The 22,337-nt window shown below is 39.1% G+C and overlaps 1 protein-coding gene across 3 annotated transcripts in view; it reads right to left on the reverse strand.

Moving 5' to 3' along the window:
- ESYT2 (extended synaptotagmin 2) overlaps positions 1-22,337 on the reverse strand; it is an 84,861-nt gene that overhangs the window by 32,293 nt on the left and 30,231 nt on the right. For all 3 annotated transcript variants that reach the window (XM_035564329.2, XM_035564330.2, XM_035564331.2), the window contains 4 exons: positions 22,007-22,083; positions 16,171-16,243; positions 15,216-15,305; positions 178-233 (listed from right to left, as the gene is read on the reverse strand). In XM_035564329.2, the coding sequence (XP_035420222.1) occupies positions 178-233; positions 15,216-15,305; positions 16,171-16,243; positions 22,007-22,083 (296 nt within the window). The remainder of the gene's footprint in view (positions 1-177; positions 234-15,215; positions 15,306-16,170; positions 16,244-22,006; positions 22,084-22,337) is intronic.

The raw sequence follows: 22,337 nt of genomic DNA on the forward strand, positions 1-22,337 counted from the left end.
TACTTATACACATAATCATTACCTTTTCCATATTGAGCAATTTTGCTAAATTCTAAATTAAAGGATAACTGATCAGAGACATTTAACCTAAAATGATTTAGCTTGGTTTTATTATGGTTTTATGGGGGTTGGGGATGGGGGGAATGAAGTATCAAATACTGCTTTACATATACTCACTTCAGCCCTGGAACATCCAGAAGATTGGTCAGTCCAGTCCAGTTAATTTCTAAAAGCTGTGAATTACAGAGGAAGGAGAAGAAAAAAAAAAAAAAAAAGAAAAGAAAAAGAAACAGAAAAGCAACTTAGAATTCACAGCACTGAGGAAATGAATCTGATGACTAAAGATTCTTATCAGTGGAAGGCTAATAACCAGTTTCGAAGAATTTTTTAAACAGCAAACCAAAACCTCTTCCATTCTGAGTAATTTGTGATAGTTTTTAAAACAGGATAAGGAAAACAACCCACCATCCTCTAATCCATCCTTGTTCTTCAATGTAAATAATTATACACATGCACATTCCAACATACATAAGTATGTAGTAACTACTACCTACAAACATCAAATGATGAAACGTGGTTCTGTTCCAGAGCATATTCACCACAGATCTGGTATAGATGAGCAGTTACCAACAAGAATACAGGTTAGGTGGTAAGTGGATTGAGAACAGCCCTGTGGAGAAGGATTTGGGGTACCAGTGGACAAAAAACTGAACATGAGCCAGCAATGTGTGCCTGCAGCCCAGAAAGCCAGCCATATCCTGGGCTGTATCAAAAGAAGCATAAAGAGATCTAGAAGATATGACCAACAGAAAGAACGAAGGATTGGGATTAAGAAGGCTGAACAAGGACCCGACAACAGTTTGCAATCACAAAGGAGGCTGTTATCAATGACAAAAAGACAAATCCATTCTACCATTAGTGCAGTATAGAAAAGCATCAGTATGATTAGATACTGAAGTGAGAAAAATCCTCAAAAAATAATTATTAGGGATAATTCATTTCTACATCATGTACACTTCCTTCAATGAAGATCTTTACTAAATGTTAGACACAAAAATGCTGTAAAGGGAATTGCTCTGTTACAGTGCTCTTGGCATTAATGACTAAATTCTAATATCCTTTTCAGTCCTATAATCTTCCCACTCTAGATAAGAAAACTAATAGAACCAAGCTTGCTGCTTTTCTTTCTCACTAAAAGCTTTATATTAATTACATAGTATTTAATTGAATATATGCAACAAAGCCAAACCCATTTAACATGCTTCCAAATCTCGGTAACCCAGAAGAACTATGAAAGGTTGCGTGAAAAAAACATTTAAAAGTATTTTGATATTCCTCAGCTGAGAAAGTAATCATGGTGGTTCAGTTAAATGCTGAAACAAAGGAGATTTCTGCAAGAAACTACGTTGCATCTTTCTACAAACTAGCAAAAAGAATCTCCCTACATTCTTCTTCTACTTAAAAACTAGCACATCCCATTCTTCATAAAGGATCTATTAATAGTTTATGAATACTTAGACTAAAGATAACACATAATACGCTTACTTACATAAGGTGTACTGTTACTTAATGTACTTTTGTAATAGTGGCCAAATATTTCAACAATGTTATCTATGAAGCACTTAGCCTACCGGTAACAGATAATTTGGTAGAAAAAAAATACATTTGCTCATAATCATTATCCTTTCTTTAATGGAAAAGTATTAAGATTTAATGCCTGAATATTCCACAGTAAAAGACAATACATATCATGGGATGTACTGCAGGAACCTACATAAGCCAGCAATGTGCCGTTGCCACAACGAAGACTAATGCTATCCTGGGCCACATTACATGACGTATTGCCAGCAGGTCAAGGGTGGTGATCCCTGCCTTCTATTCAGCACTGGTCACACCACACCTCAAGCACTGTGCCCAGTTCTGGGTTCCCCAGTACATGAGAGACATTTTCCACAGGGAACTGGACTAGCTTGAGAAGAGGGCCTGTGCGAACCTCAGGAGGTTCAACAAGGCCAAGGGCAAGGTCCCACACCTGGGCTGGGGTAATCCCAAACAGAAATACAGGCTGGGTGGGGAATGGATTGACAGCAGCCCTGAGGAGAAAGACCTAGGGGTGTTGGTGGATAAGAAGCTCAACATGAGCTGGCAATGTGCGCTTGCAGCCCCAACAGCCAACCGTGTCCTGGGCTGTATAAAAAGCAGCGTGGTCAGCAGGGTGAGGGAGGGGATTGTCCCCCTCTGCTCTGCTCTGGTGAGACCCCATCGGGAATGCTGCATTCAGCTCTGGGGTCACAGCACACGAATGACATGGATCTGGTGGGGTGAGTCCAGAGGACTGCCACAAGGATGATCAAGGGGCTGGAGCACCTCACCTGCTAAGACACGCTGAGGGAGCTGGGGTTGTTCAGCCTGTAGAAGGCTCCAGGGAGACCTTACAGCAGCCTTCCAATACCTAAAGGGGGCCTACAGGCCTACAAGGAAGTTGGGGAGGGACTCTTTGTCAGGGGGTGTACTGATAGGACAAGGAGTAATAGTTTTAAGCTAAAGAAGAGTAGATTTAGATTAGAGCTTAGGAAGAAATTCTTCACTCAGAGGGTGGTGAGGCACTGGCACAGGTTGCCCAGAGAAGCTGTGGCTGCCCCATCCCTGGAGGTGTTCAAGGCCAGGATGGATGGACTTTGAGCAAACTGATCTGGTGGAAGGTGTCCCTACCCATGGTAGGGGGGTTGGAATTAGATGGTTTTAAAGGTCCCTTCCAACCCAAACCATTCTAGGATTCTATGATTCTATGAACATGATGGAAAGAGTCCAACAGAGGGCCATGAAGATGATTAAGGAGCTGGAACACCACTCAGATGAGGAAAAGCTGACATAGCTGGGACTGTTCAGCATAGAGGCAGCTTAGAGGGGACCTTATCATTACCTATAAACACCTGAAGGGTACAGAGAGGACAGAGCCAGGCTCTTTCCATTGGTGCCCAGTGACAGGACAAGAGGCAATGGGCACAAACTGGAATACAAGAGGTTCCCTCTAAGCATCAGGAAGCACTTTTTTACTGGCTGACGAGAGCACTGGCACAGTGTTGCCCAGAGAGGTTGTTAAGTCTCCATCCTTGGCAGCTTCAAAAGCCATCTCGACATGGTCCTGGGCAACCAGCTCTAGGTGGCTTTGCTTAAGCAGGGGGGTTGGAGAGGGTGATCTCCAGAGGTCCCTTGAACTTCTAACATTCTGTGATTCCACAAATCTACTACAAGAGAAAACATGCATCTGGTAACATCCAGGCTGTAAGATTAGTGCCTTCCAAACTATGCCATTGAGAAGGGAGAATAAACCCACAGGTTCCAATACATGCTTAATATTTAGCACTTGCTCTACTGGTAGCCATTCAGAAAATTCCTACAAATTTGTTTTAACCCCCTTTTACCATATTACACTCTTGCATCTCTGTGTAGTCAAGAGAGAGACAGAAAGAGGACTTCTCTAATATAGACATCTAACTTAACCTCTGGGGAATGATCCAAAGAAGCTTTTACTCTACCTCCATCAACTAAAATGAGACCTAGTTTAACATTTAGAAACCAAGGCACTTAGAACTAAATAACTACAAGTTTATCCAGATCATTGCAGTTTATCTATCTGCTTTCGCTAAATGCAATTTTTCTAAACCCTTCAAGTTTCCCAGACTGCAAAAGAATGAATGTCAAATCCATTTTTCATTCTGTCATTACATAATCAGACAGAAGGGAACAGCTCTCAAAATGACAGCAAAATTTCATTATTAAGTTCTATTCAATTCATTTTCTTTCTTCGCATAATTTTGTATTGTGCGTGTTAAAATGCAGTAAACAAGATATTTCTGCCAGATGTATGTATTTAATTATGGGGTAAAAGAAACAAAATGGGCCTTTCTGTCCTCCCTTTTTCCCTTCCCAATTATGAAGTATTTCCTTTACCCATCCATTTCCTATAGTGATTTTTGCCCAGGAGCTATATTCAGTATCTCAACAGATACAAAAATTATGAAAGTGAGATAGCAATTAAAAAAACAACACATGTTTATCGTTCTGCCTCAAACCCCAAAAACACTTTCCCAAAGTATCCACAGTAAAATAGAAGCAGTATAGAGAACAGAAATGTTAGACACTGCTCCACTACGAGTAACATTCTTCCTTTAAGTTTTGTAGCTTTAGAAATAACAGGAGCTTTCTAATAAGATACTGCAGAATCAATGCTACTATAAAAGCTTAGGTCCATTTTTAAGAAATTTCTAAAGCCACATTTTGCAAGTTTCGTCAAAAAGATATTGTGCTAAAAAGTAAATTAAAAAAAATGCATTATTTGCCAGTATCACTTATTTTTTAGCTGTTACATCACTAGAGAAATACACCATTGGAGAAATTGAATCTGAGAAATTTTATTTGCCTGGTAGTAATTACATTTCATAATTAAGTTATTTTTGTCTTTATAACTAGTATGCTCCAAAGACATCCTCTCACTTATTTACTTGTTTCTGTGTATGGTAATTATCTTGCAGGACAAAGCAAAAACATAATATCAGATATTATCTAATATAAACCTGAACTTCCAAGTTCATGCTTCCAGACGCACACAACAGTAGAGGTAAATGAAATAACATTATGAGGAAAGATATTGTCTGAATGTAATACAAACTACTGACCAAATTGCATGAGCAGATGGTAATAGGTAGCTTTCTAAAAACAAGTTCTGTGATAAAATAATTTTTGGACACTAGAAATTTTAATTACAAGTGTCTTTACTTATAGGTTGGAATACCTCTAAAATCCTAACTTTTATAAGCACAGGGTAATCAGTTATCATCTCTTTGCTCATCTCCATGGTATAAGCAATTAACATTAGATGGCTACTCCTTAATTATTTAATATTACATTATGTCTCACTTAGAAGACTTATGCAGTGTAGCAAGACTCTGGAAGAACCGATGTTATACTGTTTTAAGACAAGGAATCCATTTTGTTACAAGATTCATTCTTTTTTTTTTTTTTTTAATTATTCATAAGCAAAGTAGAAGGAAAATACACACCATAAAGTAGTCCTTTATTCTTAAATGCTCGTACCTGCATCACACATTTAACAGCTTTACATACTGATATTTTCAGAATAAATAGAAATTCCTTGCATTTCCTTTTCGTTTTTTTCATGCTTCATTTGGCATTTGCATACAGCAGTTAATAAGGCAAAACTCCTCACTGTCACCTAAAGAAGCTTAACTGAATTGAGCAACATAATGCATGCTGAAATTCAGCATTGAGAAACATCTCCTACATTAGGCTGAAACGTGTATAATAGTGCTCTCTGTATTAACAGCCACTGCTCAGAACAAAATAAAGAACCTAACAGATATCACTGAGAATGGAAAGATTTTCAATTAGTATGACTAAAAGGCATTCTGTAAGGTTGCATCATAGCATATAAAACATAATCATTCCTACGGTACAACCTCATTATCAATAGTTTGATTATTACACACCTCTTCTCAGAAGCACTGCTACCAGTTCAATGTCATTAGTTCTTAGCCCCCATTAAGCCATGAAGCATGTGAAATTTAAACATATAAAGAAACTGAAAAACTATTGCTAATAATGGTGGGCATTTAGAGAAGAAAAGCAGTAAGTATTAATCAGAAACTTCTATTCATCCTTTCATTGTACAGGAACAACTACAAAAAGCAAAAATCAGGTCAATTTCCAAAATACTGAAGACAATTCCTTTTCCACTCAAAGCTGGGGCGAAGAAAGTCAAAAACATTACTAAGGTTAAGCGCTTTATAGGATTAATAGAAGAGCTTTGCAAATAAATCTTAAGCCATGAAATGTTTTGGAAGGGATATAAGCCTTCGAACTCCTGGCATAAATCAAGCTTTAACTATTTGGGCTTTGAAGGTAAATTCCACTTGTGGACAAGACTTGCTACATTTCCCAATACTGTGCTTCCTTTCCAGTTCTACCTGAAGAGACCAGCAGTAATTGGAAATACGCCTGACATCACCATAGTAAAACAAGCTCTCTGATCTTAATCTACAGCTATTAGTGACAGATGCATTTTGTTTCTTTGATTTTCCTTCATGTTAATTCCTCTCAAAACCTTGGTTTACACTTTTGCCTTCCAAACATAATCAGTCTCCAGCATAAGATACACATTTTGTAATGTACAAAAAGAAGAGCTTTCCAAAAAGCAACACCAAATTCAGGCAAAGAAGCTTTTATCTGCAGTACTACACAGATGAGCACTGACAACAGAAATACCCAGTGGAGAAAGAAGGAAGTAATCAAATTTACTGCACTGCTTGGTATGCATGATGAAGGCCTTCCAGTCACAGCCAAGTAGCAATGCTTTTCATTCTACATTTTGAGTAGTACCATCCCATAACTTGTGGGAGAGGAAGAAGAACCCCTAAAACTTGTGGTTCTAGTAGCAAGTTAAAGGATCGTCACTAACCTAAAGTGCCCTATGGAAGAAAAGGGAGCAAGGAAGACTGCCAGTTATCAATCGTTTTATGAAGTACTGCATACAGAAAAATCCATACTTAAATGGAAAAACGTCTGGCCTGTAAGTGCCCAAAGTAGCTGAGCAATATCATTTCCTTCTCTGTCAGTACTTTAAGCAATGCATAATTCTCTTGGTTTGGCTAAATTCAAGGGATGCCAGCTGGTTCGCTGCAGCAGAACGAGCAGGGCACTGGAAAGACTGCATGCAGAATTTGTCACCGGGTGAAACTCTGCCAAGAGCCAGAAACAGCGTGGTGTCTTTCCATAACTCACTGCGACAGAGAGGTGAGATGCGTTGCAAACAGACAGACTGCTACCAGACAGCAAACTGGCCTAGGGCAGGATTTCAGACAGCCGTTCAGGTTTCCAATTAGTGAGTACATTTGTCATGTTACTCAAACTTCTTTCAATTCTTCCTCAGCTCTCAGCAGTGGGGAAAAATGTTTCTTCCATGAAAACCAAGAAATTTGTCTTATCTAGGCTATACTGAAGACTAATGCAACGCACCTGAAAGTACACTTGTACCAAGACACAAATCCCTCTTATTCATGTAAATGTTTTATTATACAAGTTGGAGGAAAGGAAAAGGAACATAAATCCTCGTGTTCAACATTTGTCCAACAAATTGTTCAGATGTATCACAGGGTTCAGTGATTTTGTTATTGCAATTGGTATTTCATTAACAAAACACATCTACATTTAAATGCTGATTTGGTCCAACCAAATTTTTGTATCACACACAAAGGACTATTTATGTGATAAGTTTGCAGTGCAGTTGCCCAGGAAGGCTGAGGAGACGAAGGAAAGAAAGGCTGCCAGGTGCTCCATACTGTGCCCTGGATGTCTGACCGAGGCAGCACCTAGTCAGTAGTCAGAAATGACATCTCTCCCTGATCAGCAGAGATGCACAGGGAGTGGTGGGAGGCCTGCGGAGGGAGTGAGATGCTGCGGGGACAGGGCAGTGTTCTGACAGCTTCTCCCTCCTTCTTGCAAGGTGGCAAGGACCCCAAATGGAAAAATGCTCCTAACAAGTTTTCAAACTTTACTAGCTGACGGACTCAACATTAAAGCTGGGATCTGTTTGAAAAGTACCCCACCTATTTTGTGTTTTAAGAAAACTCAGGGGTTAAAACTGCTTTGGGGGTACCTTAAAACCCAGGCTGACTTAAGGTCTGATCAATTGGTTATATAATGTTAGAGCTTATCAATCAAACATTCAAGCGAGATTGGACATCATGCATAACCGTGTCATACACCATATAACAAAGTAGAAATCCCATCATAAGCTATGAGTTCCAAATATTTACTGAATTTTCCTTTGTTCTCCTTCCTGACATCTATCTGCAGCATTTGAGGCTTTAAAGCATGCTTGGTGTGGGGGCAGGAAGCCCTCAAACCAACCAGTTTGGGAATTCACCTGCGTAACACAGGGGCAGAAGCACCACGAAAAGTGGAAAGCTTCCAAAGCCTATTCCAGAGACAGCTTTCACAAAACAGAAATGGAAAGTTCTCAGATATTCTCTACATGTGAGAGATGGGATGAGTTGGTTACACGTAATGCTTATTAATCATCTGGAAAAGTGACAGTAAAAAGAACTGGAAAAAACAGAACAAAAGATTTTGCTACTTTTGCTATTTCAGGAGACTGTGAAGGAGTTCAAGGGCATCTAATGTGCAAGGTGCATACCTTAGGGTTGATAAAGCAAAACAATGCAAATGAATAAACAGGTGTTATTTAAAATATGTTTAAAAAAACACATGCAGATGTCACAGTACTTACATAAAGATCTACACCAATCTGCTACTACATTAGTAAGTTTGATAAATCCCTAAATTAGTTGTATGCAACACAGAACAAGTGCCAGGGTGTGTAAGTAATAGACAAGAATAGTTCTGATGTTCACAGACGTTTAAACAAATGGTAATAGAACAATCCTCCTAAAACAAAGTGAAGGACAACAGCCTTTACAAATTGAAACAAACGTACTGGAATATAGAATATACAGTGCCATTGCAATAGCTCATTGCAGTACAAAAGGCAGCCTCTAAACACTGCCAGAGTTGTGGCTTTATTGGCTGCCAAAAGCACTACTAATTCTCAGAAGAAAAGCCACAAAGTATTTTAAAATCCTGATGGAAAACTTCCTGCCAGTCAAGTTATGGAAGAGGAAGATTTCCACAGAGCAAATTTCAGCCCCGCCGGTGATACAACTCCAGTGCTAAGTTGTATTTTTTTCTCAGAAATTTATTATAAGAAGGGAAGTAACATGCCCTCTTCTATTATTTGTGAATGGTCATACAGGAATACAGTAAAATTTGTCTGCTGTAACAGAACACAGCCCACTACCTCTATACTGCAAAACTGCAATATTACTGTAATAATTTAATAAATGACATTCCCCAGTGCATTTCCCCAGCAGACAGTAAACAGATGATAAACTCAGTCTCTCAAGCATGGCTAGATCGTACAACGTCACGAAGTGGAAATTACACTGGTTTTCATCATTGTTCTACGAAACAGATGTGTATCTTTGCACAGGAACTGTGTTTACCAGCAGTAGATTTTCAGTTGTAACTGCCTGAAGATTTAAGCAAGAGAATAACTACACAGATAAGGTGTATAGTGGGGGGAAGACGGCAGATAAGTTTGAATGAAAGTAACCGAAAGAAGCTTCATGGTTGGTCCCACGAGAATCCTATACACCTTGCTATTCTTCTTAGTGTCATTTACTTGAAGTTACAGTTCAAGCTGATTGCCTCTACTTTGTACGGTTTTCTATCCTTCTACCTCTCCTGCATTTCTGCTCATACCCTCACACTAGTATGGGCACACTGACTCCTTAGTGAGCCAGCTCAAGATGCTAAAAGACACAGAACAAGAAACTAGTCACTTCTTGCTGTGCTTAGTATTCTGTGCGCTTACCTCCCTGAACCAGCTTCCTTCAGGATCAGAAGTTTCAACACTGGTAAAAGGAAGACACTAACACGGAAAGGAAGGAGGACATAGGGAGAGGAGACTAAGGTATTGTGGAAGCAGCAACATTTATTTATTTAAAACAGTCCTGAAACCATCCCACAGCCTTTCAAATTAAAAAAAAAAAAAAATGTTATAGCAAATGATAAGCATTCAATGTAACAGAGCAAATGATTTTCACTTTATAATCAAGAGTAACATGAGCAATTAAAAAACATATATATTGTAGCAGTACCTACACTCCAGAATTTATCCAGGTGTTCCACAAGGCCCTTTAAAAGAGGTTAAAAAGCAAAGATACCCGTAGTCCTATACATTCTGAAGGCTTTTTTGTTTTTTGATCAACTGAGAGCAAACCAAACAATATTCTTCTGTATTCCACATAACCACTTCATTTTTTTTTCTGCAGGCATTTCACTAGAGAGTAATTTTTGGTGCAAGGATTCCTTTAGAGTCTAATTTTCATCTTTACTGATGATATTGAAACTCACATCCAGCACTGAATATTCCAAAGACAGCCAATAATAAATGAAACTAAAACAATATTAAATAAAGCACAACTACAGGACAGAATCAATCTGTAAAGAGTATAGAGCACAGCTTGATTCAGCAAGTGAAGGGCAAAGTGTGAATATAAAAATAAGTGCTTTGGAATAATTGCCCACTTTTCCTGGAAGGCATCTTACTTTCCATCCTTTATTTAGAACAACAGTATTATGATTTGCTGTGCTTTTTTTTGTTGTTGTTGTTGGTCGTAGTGGTTTTTTGGGGGAAGGAGAGGGTGGGGTGTGGCTAGAAGGTGGTTTGTTTTTTTTTTAAAAGAGAAAAGGACTGGTTTAGGACTGGTTTTCAATATTAAGTGTGTCACTGAACAAGCTTTTGAAAATTACCAATTCACAGTACAGCTGTAAAAACCATATACTTTTCTATAAATGAACAAAAAATTCAGATTAATTATGTGATAACTTGTTCTAAAGTTGAAAGATAACTACACTTTGAGAAACAGAACATATGGTAAATATACATTGTACTAACATAATGAGAAGCCATGAAAAAGACCTTGTGAAAGACCTTAGCCATTTACACAGCGCTAATTTCTCTAGCACGGAAGCCCACAGATTTAAAAGAAAACTTCAAAACATTAGGAATGCACGTATTTCTCTCTCTTGAGATGTCTTACAAATTTGGGCACACTTTATAAGCTGATGAAACTTTTAATACCTTCGCAAAAGCAAGAGCAAAATACAGTATTTTAAAAGTTTATGCAAAGTAATAAAAAACTCTTGCAGCATCAAAAGCCCCATGAATTATTTGGCAATATGAGACTGGCAAACTCATTAAACAAGCATGTTCAGAACTATTAATTTAGGCAGTGTTGCCTTATATAGTCATTAAGGCCAGCAAACAGATGATACAGAGCAAGTGGAATTGTTGCCAGTTACTTTAGACTGGAAAATATGAGAACAAAATCTCCGGCTAGCTGCCAACTAATTCCTCATCTCTCCTAACAGAAAAACTGAAGAAAAGCTTTTCTTGGCTGCAGCCACTTGCTCTCTAGTAAGGTGACAGAATTTGGGTACTGCTATAATAAGCACTATTTTACATTTTTCTACTGAAGTCAGAAAAACAAATACCAAGAAAGTACACTGGAGTGGGGAAAGAAGTCTGCTTGGGAAAAAAACTAAAGAGCTGTGTATAACCTAAAACTATGGAATAACATGCTTCCAGATGCATTTTCTGTACCTTAGGTTTGCTTGGAACTTGACCACCAAGCTTAGTTTTTAAATGGAAGTAGGGTGAAAAATACTTCAATAATTTTGTAACTTTTTTTTTTTTTTGGGGGGGGGGGGGGGGAGTACAGGTGAGGTGCTTTTTAATTTTAATAGTTTAGTCTATTTCCCGTCCTTTTTTGTACCACTAAGTCAACCAGACCCCTGTTAAGGTGGGATGGGGATAGGACTAAAGATAAAATTACTTCTAACAAAGTTTTTCCTAAAGTCACTTGTTCAGCAAGCTACTGACTACAAATGAGAGGTATTTCATTTGCTATATTTTCAGTTTACTAGCTTAGTTGCAGGTTGATTGAGATGAGCACTTAACAATTGTGTAGACCTTAGAATGGATGAGGGATGGAAACATTTACTGCAGCTAAAATGCAACTGGAGAGGCCCTGAAAGTACCAGGAATGAAAGGTTAGGACAAAAGCTATTGGAGGATGATGCTGAGAGTTGGAAACAGAGGAAATATTAGGAACCGCCTGGGACAACAAGCACACCTGTTGCTGATCTCTTCCTCCCTGTCCAGTAGGGCTATACTACTATGCGAGTTTTCCTACCTCTCCCCTAGAAAGCAAGAAAGAAGCAATAGCTGCAGGGCATACCCTAAGGAAGTAGTCCAGACATAATACGTAATAATATTGTCATGGCTCAGGCACAGAGTGTGCCAGGAGAAAGGCTTCTGTCTGCAGGAGGAGTGCACGCTGGCTTCCGTCTCGGTGAAGTCAAAACAGAACAGAGAGATGACATAAGCCACATCGACAACATTAAGAACAGGTCATGGACCATTCTTAACCCCATAGATAAGAAATAAAGCCTGTGTCCACACAGTTAAACTCTTCTCCCTGCTCCCCCAGAAAAGATTGTTTGCATTTAACTTGCCTATCGGCAAGTCCCTGTAACAAACTGTGCGCTGTACTGAGTCTGGAAGTTGTTTGGGAGAGCACTAAACAGCAAAATAAAAGCAAGGAGCAGCAAAATGAGAGCAGGGGAATAAAATGCTAAGGATTACAAAGTGCAGACTGTTGTAATGCAGCGTTCAAATCCTTGTCATAGCCCTGCTTAGTTTGCCAATGTGAACATGAACATTAACAGATGCCCTAAACCCATACTACTCATGTAAGAGGATAAAAATGAGACAAAACTAAGCAGACGTCTCCCTAATGTTTAGACCCACTTCAAAGAAACGTGTGGAAATTGAAATTTGGTGCCCATTTCTCTCCAAATAAGAGCAATGATGTTTTTATCAGTTTGGCATGAAGTACTTCACTTCTACGAAAGAGCTCACTAAATTATCTGCAAACCTATCTTGTACGTGTTTTACTGAGACTTAAGTCTATATTCCCCCTACCCAAGCAAACATGGTTTCGCTACAGAGATGAAACAAGCCACATGAAAGAAGCAACCAGCACTAGAAGGTTTTGTTATACCATACATGAACACTCTCAGAAGCCCATCTTTCCACTAAGTCAGCAAAAATTTACCATAGGACATCTGCTCAAAATAATTGTTAAAAGAATGGGATTTCACTGAAGACTCTAATAGCATGCTTTCTGATGCTATTCAGGTAAAGAATACACGTACATCCCTTGACACCTTGAAAACTAGATCAACTTTTCAGAGTTGCAGACTGATGAGAAAACCAAGATGATCAATCTGAGACTGTTTCAAAGTGCCTAAACCCATATACTTGCAATGTATGACCTGGCATAGTCTGAAATTGTTAAATGTTGACACGATTTTTACAATGTAATTAGAACATATCTGAGACACAAAAGCTTCCAATGGAATGTATACTTCTGAATCATACATGGAAACAATTATTTTCTTTAAAGAAGTCTGTATATAATAAGAATTTCCATTATGTTCCTATTTGCTGTTAACCCCTCTTACTGGTACCTATTAAAAGGAGTATCAAAGTTCAAATCACTGAAACTGCCTTACACACACATATATACAATATCAAAGGATTTTCTCCCATCAAATGTGCAATGTGCATTATACACTCCTTTATATTTTTCTGAAACGAGATTGTTGTATGGATGGAGCAGGTAGACCTAGAAGCCATTTCCAGGCACGTGAAAGAGAAGAAAATCATCAGTAGTCAGCATGGATTCACCGAGGAGAAGTCATGCTTGACCAACCTGATAAGCTTCTACAACGAACAGACCAACCGGATGGATGAGGAGAGAGCAGTGGATATTGCCCATCTGGACTTCTGTAAGGCCTTTGACACTGTCTCCCATAATATCCTCATAGACAAGCTGTTGATGTATGAGCAGACAGTGAGGTGGGATAAAAACTGGCTGAACAGCCAGGTCTGGAGGGTGGCGATCAGTGACTCAAAGTCTAAGCAGAGGCCAGTAACTAGCAGTGTACCTGAGGGGTCAATTCTGGGTCTAGTCCTGTTTAACATCGTCATTAGCAATCTGGACAATGGGGCAGAGCGTATCCTCAGCAAGTTTTGCAGATGGCACAAAACTGGGGAGGATGGCGAACACACCAGAGTGTTGTGCTACTACCCAGAGGGTCCTCAATGGGCTGGAGAAATAGGCTGACAGGAATCTCATGAAGTTCAACAAGGAAAAGTACACAGTTCTGAACCTGGGGAAGAACAGCCCTGTGCACCATGCTGGGGACCACCCAGGTAAAAGCAGCCTGGCAGAAAAGGACCTGTGGTTCCTGGTGGACACAGAGTTGAACAACATGCCCTTGCAACAAAGAAAGCTAACAGTATTCTGGGCTGCATCAGGCAAAGTACTGCCAAAAGGCTGGGGGAGGACATCCTTGTCAGAACCTTGTGAAGGGTTAAGAGCTATACTTATGTCAGTCCTAATGGATGCATATCCAATCTGTTCTTAAAAGACATCAGAGATTCAAAATATCTCTAGGCAGCCTACTGCAGTCCCTCACTAGCACTACCACTCAGGCTTTCCCTCATTCCACTTGTCCATCCTGAATCTTTCTTGCTGCAATTATTTGTTATCCTATCTGCCATGGATATGCAGAAAGCATTGTGTGCTGCTTTACTATAACAGCCCTTCACATTTTTTAAGAATATGTTCTCCTCAGTCTTCTCCAAACTAAAAAATTCCCTTTCTTTTGGTCTGTCCTTGACAATCAACTTAATTCTCACCTCCCTACTTTGGATACTCTCCAGCTGGTTAATACCTTTGTTGAAATGCCATACCTGAAACAGAACGTGTCTTGCAGGCTCTCCTCTTGTTTACACATCCTGGTCTAGCTATGCCATTTTCATACCAGCAAGACACCGCTGGCTCAGCTTGGGCTATTATTCCTGCTCCAACAGGCACTTTGGCCCAGCACTTCTTCCAACTGAATTACGTGACGTATTCTCCCCCTCCAACTTCTGCTACTGTCATGATTGACTTGAATGCCAATTCTATCTCTGTGCTTCACCTGTTCTCATACTTGAGTCTCTGGTAAATGTAATGGAAATCACTTACCTGCTATCTAACATAAAAACTTTAATCAGCAGAGTAGGTAATCTCAATACATCCACTCTGACTTTAATTTGGGGTGAGTAGTACTGTCACAGTTTTCCAAACAACTGCACAGATCTTGTGGAATTTTAACACAGACCATGCTCTCTAGCAGACTGTCAGGGGAAACAGCATCAAAAGCTTTCTTACAAATCACCTAGACAGTATCCATTGCTCTTCTCTTAATCATAAGGCTTGTAAGGAAAATTTGACAGCTCTGACACAACACATTTCATAATTTCAAAGTAATTATTATTCACCTTGTTTTCTTCTAGCGTTCATAAAATGTGTTGCACTATTTTTCTGAGAAACTAAGTTCAACCAAATAATAGTGATTTCCCAAGTTGTTTCCTTTTGCTGCTTAATTCTTCATCATTTACTGACTATTATCATCAACAATCTAAGAAGACTAGAAACAGAGATAATAGTACTTACAGGTTTCCTAAGGAAAAAAAGTGATAGTGCTCCAATTAGGGGCATGTCTCCAATTAGTGGTTCCAGGATAACTCTCATAGTACCATGGATCTAGAGGACGGGAGGAAAAAAAAAAAAAAAGGCAATAGAATTTACTTTAGTTTGAGCTTTAAACAAAATCTTTTCACTGGCAATGCTTACACTCCTAATTCATGAAGTTCCTGAGTATGGAAGAATTCTTGATATCTATCTATCTATGCATATATGTATTTGTATCATCACATCATCCAAATCAAAAAAAAAAATTTACACAGGCACTAAACGGTTGGACTTACAGACTCGTTTCATTCATCTACATGATACTATGTCATGTCAGTAGTAATTTTGCTAAAAGTATGAAGTAGATTAATTATACAGTTCAACATAAACAAATATGGTACCCAACAAAACAGTAGAATCGATACGTATTAGAAGAAAAGTAGGTACATGCTTATAGGTATCTCAAGACAAAAAAAAATCATACTTTTTTTTTCTCCATGTTAGAGAGATCTGTCACCAGAAATTTGAGGAAACTTGTGAAACATTATCAAAAGGTAAGAGTGCCCATACCTAAAACTAATAATCACATCTAACACTGAGATATTGAATAAAAAAGAGTTTTAAGGTCCACAATTCCCCTCATGAACCTATATTTCACACGTACACTTGCACTGGCTTCATGTGAAATTATGTCTATCTTCTCCAGCAGAAAATGGTACTGATTTAAAACAGCTCTATATCTGAATGTACCCTTTCAGTTAAGTCATGTTACTGAAGTTTACATAATACCAATATTATGCAATCATGAAAAAAAAAGCAAGCAACAAAATTACACAATTAGTGGCGTAATTTAGCAACGTGTAAATGATTTCATCAGCAAACGACAATTCAGTGATGACTGGCTATCAAAATAAAAAAGAAAAATATTGAACTTCACCTGTATACTTTTCACGCCAGCTCTGCAGAAGTATCTCTTGATCTCCAAGTCAATTTCACAGTTTCCAACAAAACTAGAAAAAAAACAAACACAAGCAAACGTGGAGAACATTTCATTTTTATAGACTAAACTACAATAGTGTTAGTTTTACTCTGCATATAGCAATACTTTGCATCTGTCTACACACAAGAAATGCATGTAAACATTAAAACATAAAGACAGTAAAAAAAAAAAAAAAAAGGACATACCCCTCAAAACATCACCGCTATCATCAAAACACTCAGAAATTAATACAAAGAAGTATGCTATCATCTCCAGAAGGATGCATATGACAAAACACAGGTGTAGCCTTATTTTGGGGAAATAACAGACACAATTCATATTCCATTTTAGGAAAGCTATTATAAAAGTCTCATTGACACTATGTGCTCCTAAACCCACTGTCATGCAGTGTAATCATGAGAAGCACTATACAGAGGTTGTTATTTTGCTACAAATCAAAAGCTGTCTGAATTATTCAAAGACTTGCTACAACAGTCATATTTAGAAATTCAATAAGCTGGGCATGCTGAGCTGGATGAATTCACTGAGCAATGTTTAAGCCAAAACAGAATCTAGCCCTTTCTGAAAGGAGAGGGAAGGAAACAAGAAAACAACATATTAAAACAATGAAAGTTTTCCCTTGAAGAGTTCTTGCATCCCATTTTAGGGGGCACCCCTTACTGGGTCAGAGGATTAAGACTGTGCACATGCTGGCCTATATATCAGAGAGATCTGTAGAAGATCGTAAAATCCCCATCTATTTTGCCCATGTGATAAGGCTGAAAAATTAACTGCACAGAACACAGACTCAGATTTTAGCTGCTGCATTCCCTGAAGCTCCATACAGGTCAAACGTAAATCAGCAGAGAGCTGAGTGAATCTTCTCGTAGAAGAGCAAATCTTCTCCAGAACTGCAGATGCTGTGAGTGTATTGGGTTTACATGCCATGGGTTTGGTAGCATGGGGCTGCAGCGGTGGCCTCTGTGAGCAGGGCCCAGCAGCTGCCCAATGTTAGATCAGAGCCAGCTCCAGTCGGCTCCAAAGGGACCTGTCAGTGGCTAGGCTAGAGCTGAGCCAGTAAGCAAAATTGTTTGCACCTCTGTGAAAGCAGATTTAAGAAAGGGGAAAAAAAACTGCACCACAGCAGCTGGGAGAGAGGAGTGAGACTCAGCCCTGCAGCCCCCGAGGTGAGTGCAGCAGGAGGGCAGGAGGTGCTCCAGGCACGCAGCACAAGTTCCCCTGCGGCCTGTGGAGAGGCCCCTGGTGGAGCAGGCTGTCCCCCTGCAGCCCATGGGTCCCACATGGAGCAGATCTCCATGCTGCAGCCTGTGGAGGAGCCCCCGGTGGAGCAGGTGGATGTGGCCTGGAGGAGGCTGCGGCCCATGGAGAGCCCCCGCAGGAGCAGGCCCCGGGCCGGAGCTGCAGCCCGTGGAGAGGAGCCCACGCAGGAGCAGGGGGCCTGGGGGGAGCTGCCGCCCGTGGGGGACCTGTGCTGGAGCAGTTTGCTCCTGGGGGATGGACCCCGTGGTACGGAGCCGTGTGGGAGCAGTTGTTGAAGAGCTGCTGCCTGTGGGCAGCCCCCGCAGGCTCAGTTCGGGAAGGACGGCATCCCGTGGGAGGGACCCCGCGTGGAGCGGGGGCAGAGAGGGACCGTGAGGGAGCAGCGGGGACAAAGCCTCAGGGACTGACCACAACCTCTCCCCTGGCTGGTGGCCCAGGGGAAGGCGAACAAGGTGGATGGGGATAGGTGTTTCTGGTTTTCTTTTAGTTCTCACTGTTCTAGTCTGCTAGTTACAGGCAATACGTTACATTAATTTCCCTACATGAGTCTGTTTTGCCTGTGACAATAATTGTTGAGTGATCTCCCTGTCCTTATCTCAACCCTTGACCCCATTTTTCATAATATTTTCTCCCCTTTTCCCTTTGAGGAAGGGGAGTGAGAGAGAGGTTGTGGTAGAGTTCAGCTGCCCAGCCAGGTAAAACCACCACAGTGAGCCATATTGGGTCTAAAAACAAACTAGTTCTGAGATTTAACAAGGAATTTAGGATGATAGCTCGTGACATTTCACAAGGAAATTAGTATTGTCAATGATTCTGCAGAATGAGAGACAACAAGAACAAACTAGGAGTCATACCTACTGGCTGGAGAAGGAGGCTACCTATGATGATATGGGTTATAAGGAAAGGATAAATGAAATCTGAAAAGCTTCCTGAATAGACTGCCTAATTAAAGAAAATGAAATAAGGAACTAAGAGAGGAGATAAAGCAGCTTAAGCAAGGGCAGACACTGTTGAAAAGAGATTTTTCCTCTACAGGGCACCTTGTTCCAGATCCTGCAGTAGAAGCAAGGCTTCTGCAAGTTAAACTTTTGTCTCTTGGAGCAACTGCAAGACTTCCTATTCCCTTTTCAGCTTTAATTCAATCTTCTAGCACTACTATTTCTCAATTTGTTTGAGTAGTAATTGGATAGATTTTTATTATGTTTTTTAATCTGATATCTGCTAATAAAAACAGGTAGGTAGTTTACTGTTCTTCCGAGCTTATCCTTAGAAGCCCAAGCAGCTATAAACAAAAGCATGGAACACAGCATCATATTATTAAAAGCTGCACCAAGATCAATTGCTTGAGAAATCCTAGAACTGATATACTTCAGTCCTGAAATCTGAATTGGTTAGCTTTATAACCTAACTGTGGAAACTTATTTTTTTAAATAATATTTGCAGAGGTTACAAATTGATACTGTTGGGACTTCATATGCTGAATAGCTCTGCTGAACTACATTTTCAAGTTTGAAATCTTTTCCTTTCTATGGTGCACAGGAACATCAACCATTAGCAAGAAGGGGCTACCAATACAGGATTGTCATGTAAGGTATGCTAGTTGCAGAACTGTATTAATTTTGAATTCTCAAAAGGCTTCTTATTTTCCAGAAGACCTAACCTGTACAGTGAAAAACTGTTCAGACATTTTTAGGAGTCTGGTGAAATCTTATTATGGAAACGTCTGGGAAATAATGAAGAAAATGGAGTTGCTCTCTTCATGGCTTAAAGTTCAACTCAAGATAAAACAAATTACTCTCACAGCATAAACAGGAGGGTAGGACCCCTGCCCCTTTCCCCAGACAACCAATAGCCACAAGGTGCAATCAAAGGAAAATGAAGGGAAGAGTTACTGCATTCATGACATTTTTTATTCAAAAGCATCTGCAGTCTCCTGCACTCCATGTGAGATGATGCTGTCTATGTGAATTCAAACAAATGCAAATCTTATCAAGCCTTTAAACAGAAATAAACAATAGTTCCAAAAATTCTTGTAACGTGCAACATTGGAATTTATTTCAGACTATTCTAAGTGTCCAGAGTTTGGGGAACTGATAGACGACATCATGACAGGGGTCTTTGCAAAAGGAAGGTGACTACTGCTTTCTCTGGAAAGAATGTAGTGTGACTGTACAGTTTAAAAATAGGTTTATAATTTTTAATTCACCATTTTAAACAATTTATATATAATTATATAACAACACATAGAGAGCAGAAAGGTCAACTCAAGTTATTTGTATAATGAAGACTGGGTATTAATATGTTCATTTGAAAAATCCACAATAACATGGTTACTAATTGAAGTAAAAGAATAATAAATTGCAGTTGAGGATACAAAGTCAACAACTTTCAACCCTGTAATAAAGTTAAATATGACTTTATCTGCTAAGATACTTGGCTGGGTCCACCAACAGTCAACGTAGTACAGAATATTCCACTGTAACATAGCATACAACTTGAAGACTCACTCAGTAAGCCAATTCTATACATTCAGATCACAATATCTGAGAAATATTTGTGACCCCTGCACAGATCACAGAGGTAGATTACTATTTAATGAGGACAGTATTGTATGAATACATGAACAGCTGTACTCAATCAGACCAGAAGCAAAGCATACTTTATGTGGTCAATGTAGTCAACAGGAGATATCCAGAGGAAAAAAAGACAACAAAATCTAACAACTAAGAATAGCACTAAGACTGTTTCCCAGACTACAGTGATCTGTGATTCTGTGTTTTGGACTATCTTCATTATTTTTAGAAAGTCTACTGAACCCATTTTTACTTTTGTCTTCTGCCAATGCAACGGTAGCAAATTTCTCCATTCAAGAATGTCATTGAAAAAAATAATAATTGTGTTTTTAAATCTGCAGCCTAAAACTTTCTTTTGGTACCTCTAGTTTTTGTGCTACAGGAAGGTGACAAAACTCACCTGTATGCTATTAATAAGAATTTCCTCAATCTCTCAATTGTTTTTGGCCTTCTCTACTACTGTTTACATTTAATTTGACAGAGTTTATCTTATTTTTTATTGATTTGGAACCTTTATCTTCCCCCAAGCGTTTACTACATTCATGTAGGTAAGCAAATGTAAAATTTCTATTTATTCTATTTTATTAACAACTTATTCAGAATTTATCTTTGTTCAAGTAGTTAAGATTTTTCCCCTTACACATCCTTGTCACCAGAAACTAGACTTTTAAATCTTAGCATGAGCTTTGACATATTTTGAACGTTAGTAAGAAAAAAGCAAAGTGCTCCTTTGCAAATGTGATCCTGAAATTTCATTTTTACAAATATTTAACAAAGAGGAAACCGAAGAGATTTTCTCTTTCAGTACTAACAGCATCCATCAGTGAAAGACTCTCTAGAAAAAATCCTGCTTGTATTTTGTCCAACACCACCTAGCCCTGATGTAGAAAGAAGAGAGCTACCTACGGATACAAAGTGGTTCAACTCAATAAAGACATTGGCCCCTGCTTGCAGAGGTCGTCAGCCTCCCAACTCTAAAACCCAGGAAAGTATGCAGCAGCCACTTTAGATCTTAACACTCTGAGGCCCATCTTAGACAAAGAAGCCTACAATCTTCAACATAGTTGGGATTTAGATAAATATTTCAAAATTAAGAATAACCAAGTTCAAAGTTCAGAACTGACTTTGGAAAACGGGCTGAGAGGCCCAATTATCCTGCTGGTTACTGCCAGGGAAGCAGCAAGAAATGCAGAAGGCTGCTGTTGGATGGATCATCAGTGACTGACACACCTGGCCTTTCCACGTGCTACAAAAAGGCAAAAGCAGTCACTGTACGATTTTTCTATGACTACTAAATACACAAATGCTACTGGATTCACTGAGCATGCTTTGAAAAAACTCTAATTGCAGATACAGTGTTGAGAAAGACTTTGGCAAGCATTGGCTAGATCTATTTATAAACCTATATAAAAGGGGTCACGAGGAAAGGGCAAAGAAACCTGAAGCTGCTGAGCATTATATAATACATAGATTTACTTCAGTTGGTGGTATGAGCACAAGTTACTTCAGCAGCTATCATTCTGTTTATCCGATAGTGTGTTTATAAAGAATCTAAGTAACTGAGAAAAGACAAAAAATACCTAAACATCTTATAACTGAAATTTTAGATTAGACTAAACCCGATGGCAAAGTTTTAATGCATTAAAAAAAAAAAAAAAAAAGATCATGCTTTAGCTCTGGAAAGTTTTTTTTGTTTTGTTTTTAATTAAACAATGTTAGTTTAGTGATGCAGTCACACACTGAGTTGATACACTACTTCCCTCAGATTAATTCTATTTACAGCATGCAGTTCCTTCCTCCATTCATATGCAATCAATTAGAGGTAACTATATTTGTGCACCAAAGCAATTATTTTCCTCTCACCCCAGCATAACTGTCCAATCAAACAAGGCACATATTCTAAAGCATGGACACAGCTGTAATATGAAAATAAAGACTACCTGATTTGAAGATCCAAAATGATCTGCCTTTTGTCCACATTTTCAGTGTACACTTTTACACCATTTATCCTCAGTGGCTGAAACAATGAAGCAAATCAAAGTTGGACGCTTCTGCTGTATACATCATATCAAACTCTTAAATTAGAAATAAAGGTGAATATACAAATATTCATGTCCAAAGGTAAACAAGTTAGACATTTACTACAAGCATTATTAAAAGGCATTAAGCATTATTAAAGAAGCAACTCTATTAGTTCAGCTCAAAACAATCAAAAGCATCCACTCACTCACAACCCTTCTGGCAATTAGACTGGGTTTAGACTGCTAGATT

Source organism: Cygnus atratus, chromosome 2 (assembly GCF_013377495.2).
Source record: "Cygnus atratus isolate AKBS03 ecotype Queensland, Australia chromosome 2, CAtr_DNAZoo_HiC_assembly, whole genome shotgun sequence".
Lineage (NCBI taxonomy): Eukaryota > Metazoa > Chordata > Aves > Anseriformes > Anatidae > Cygnus > Cygnus atratus.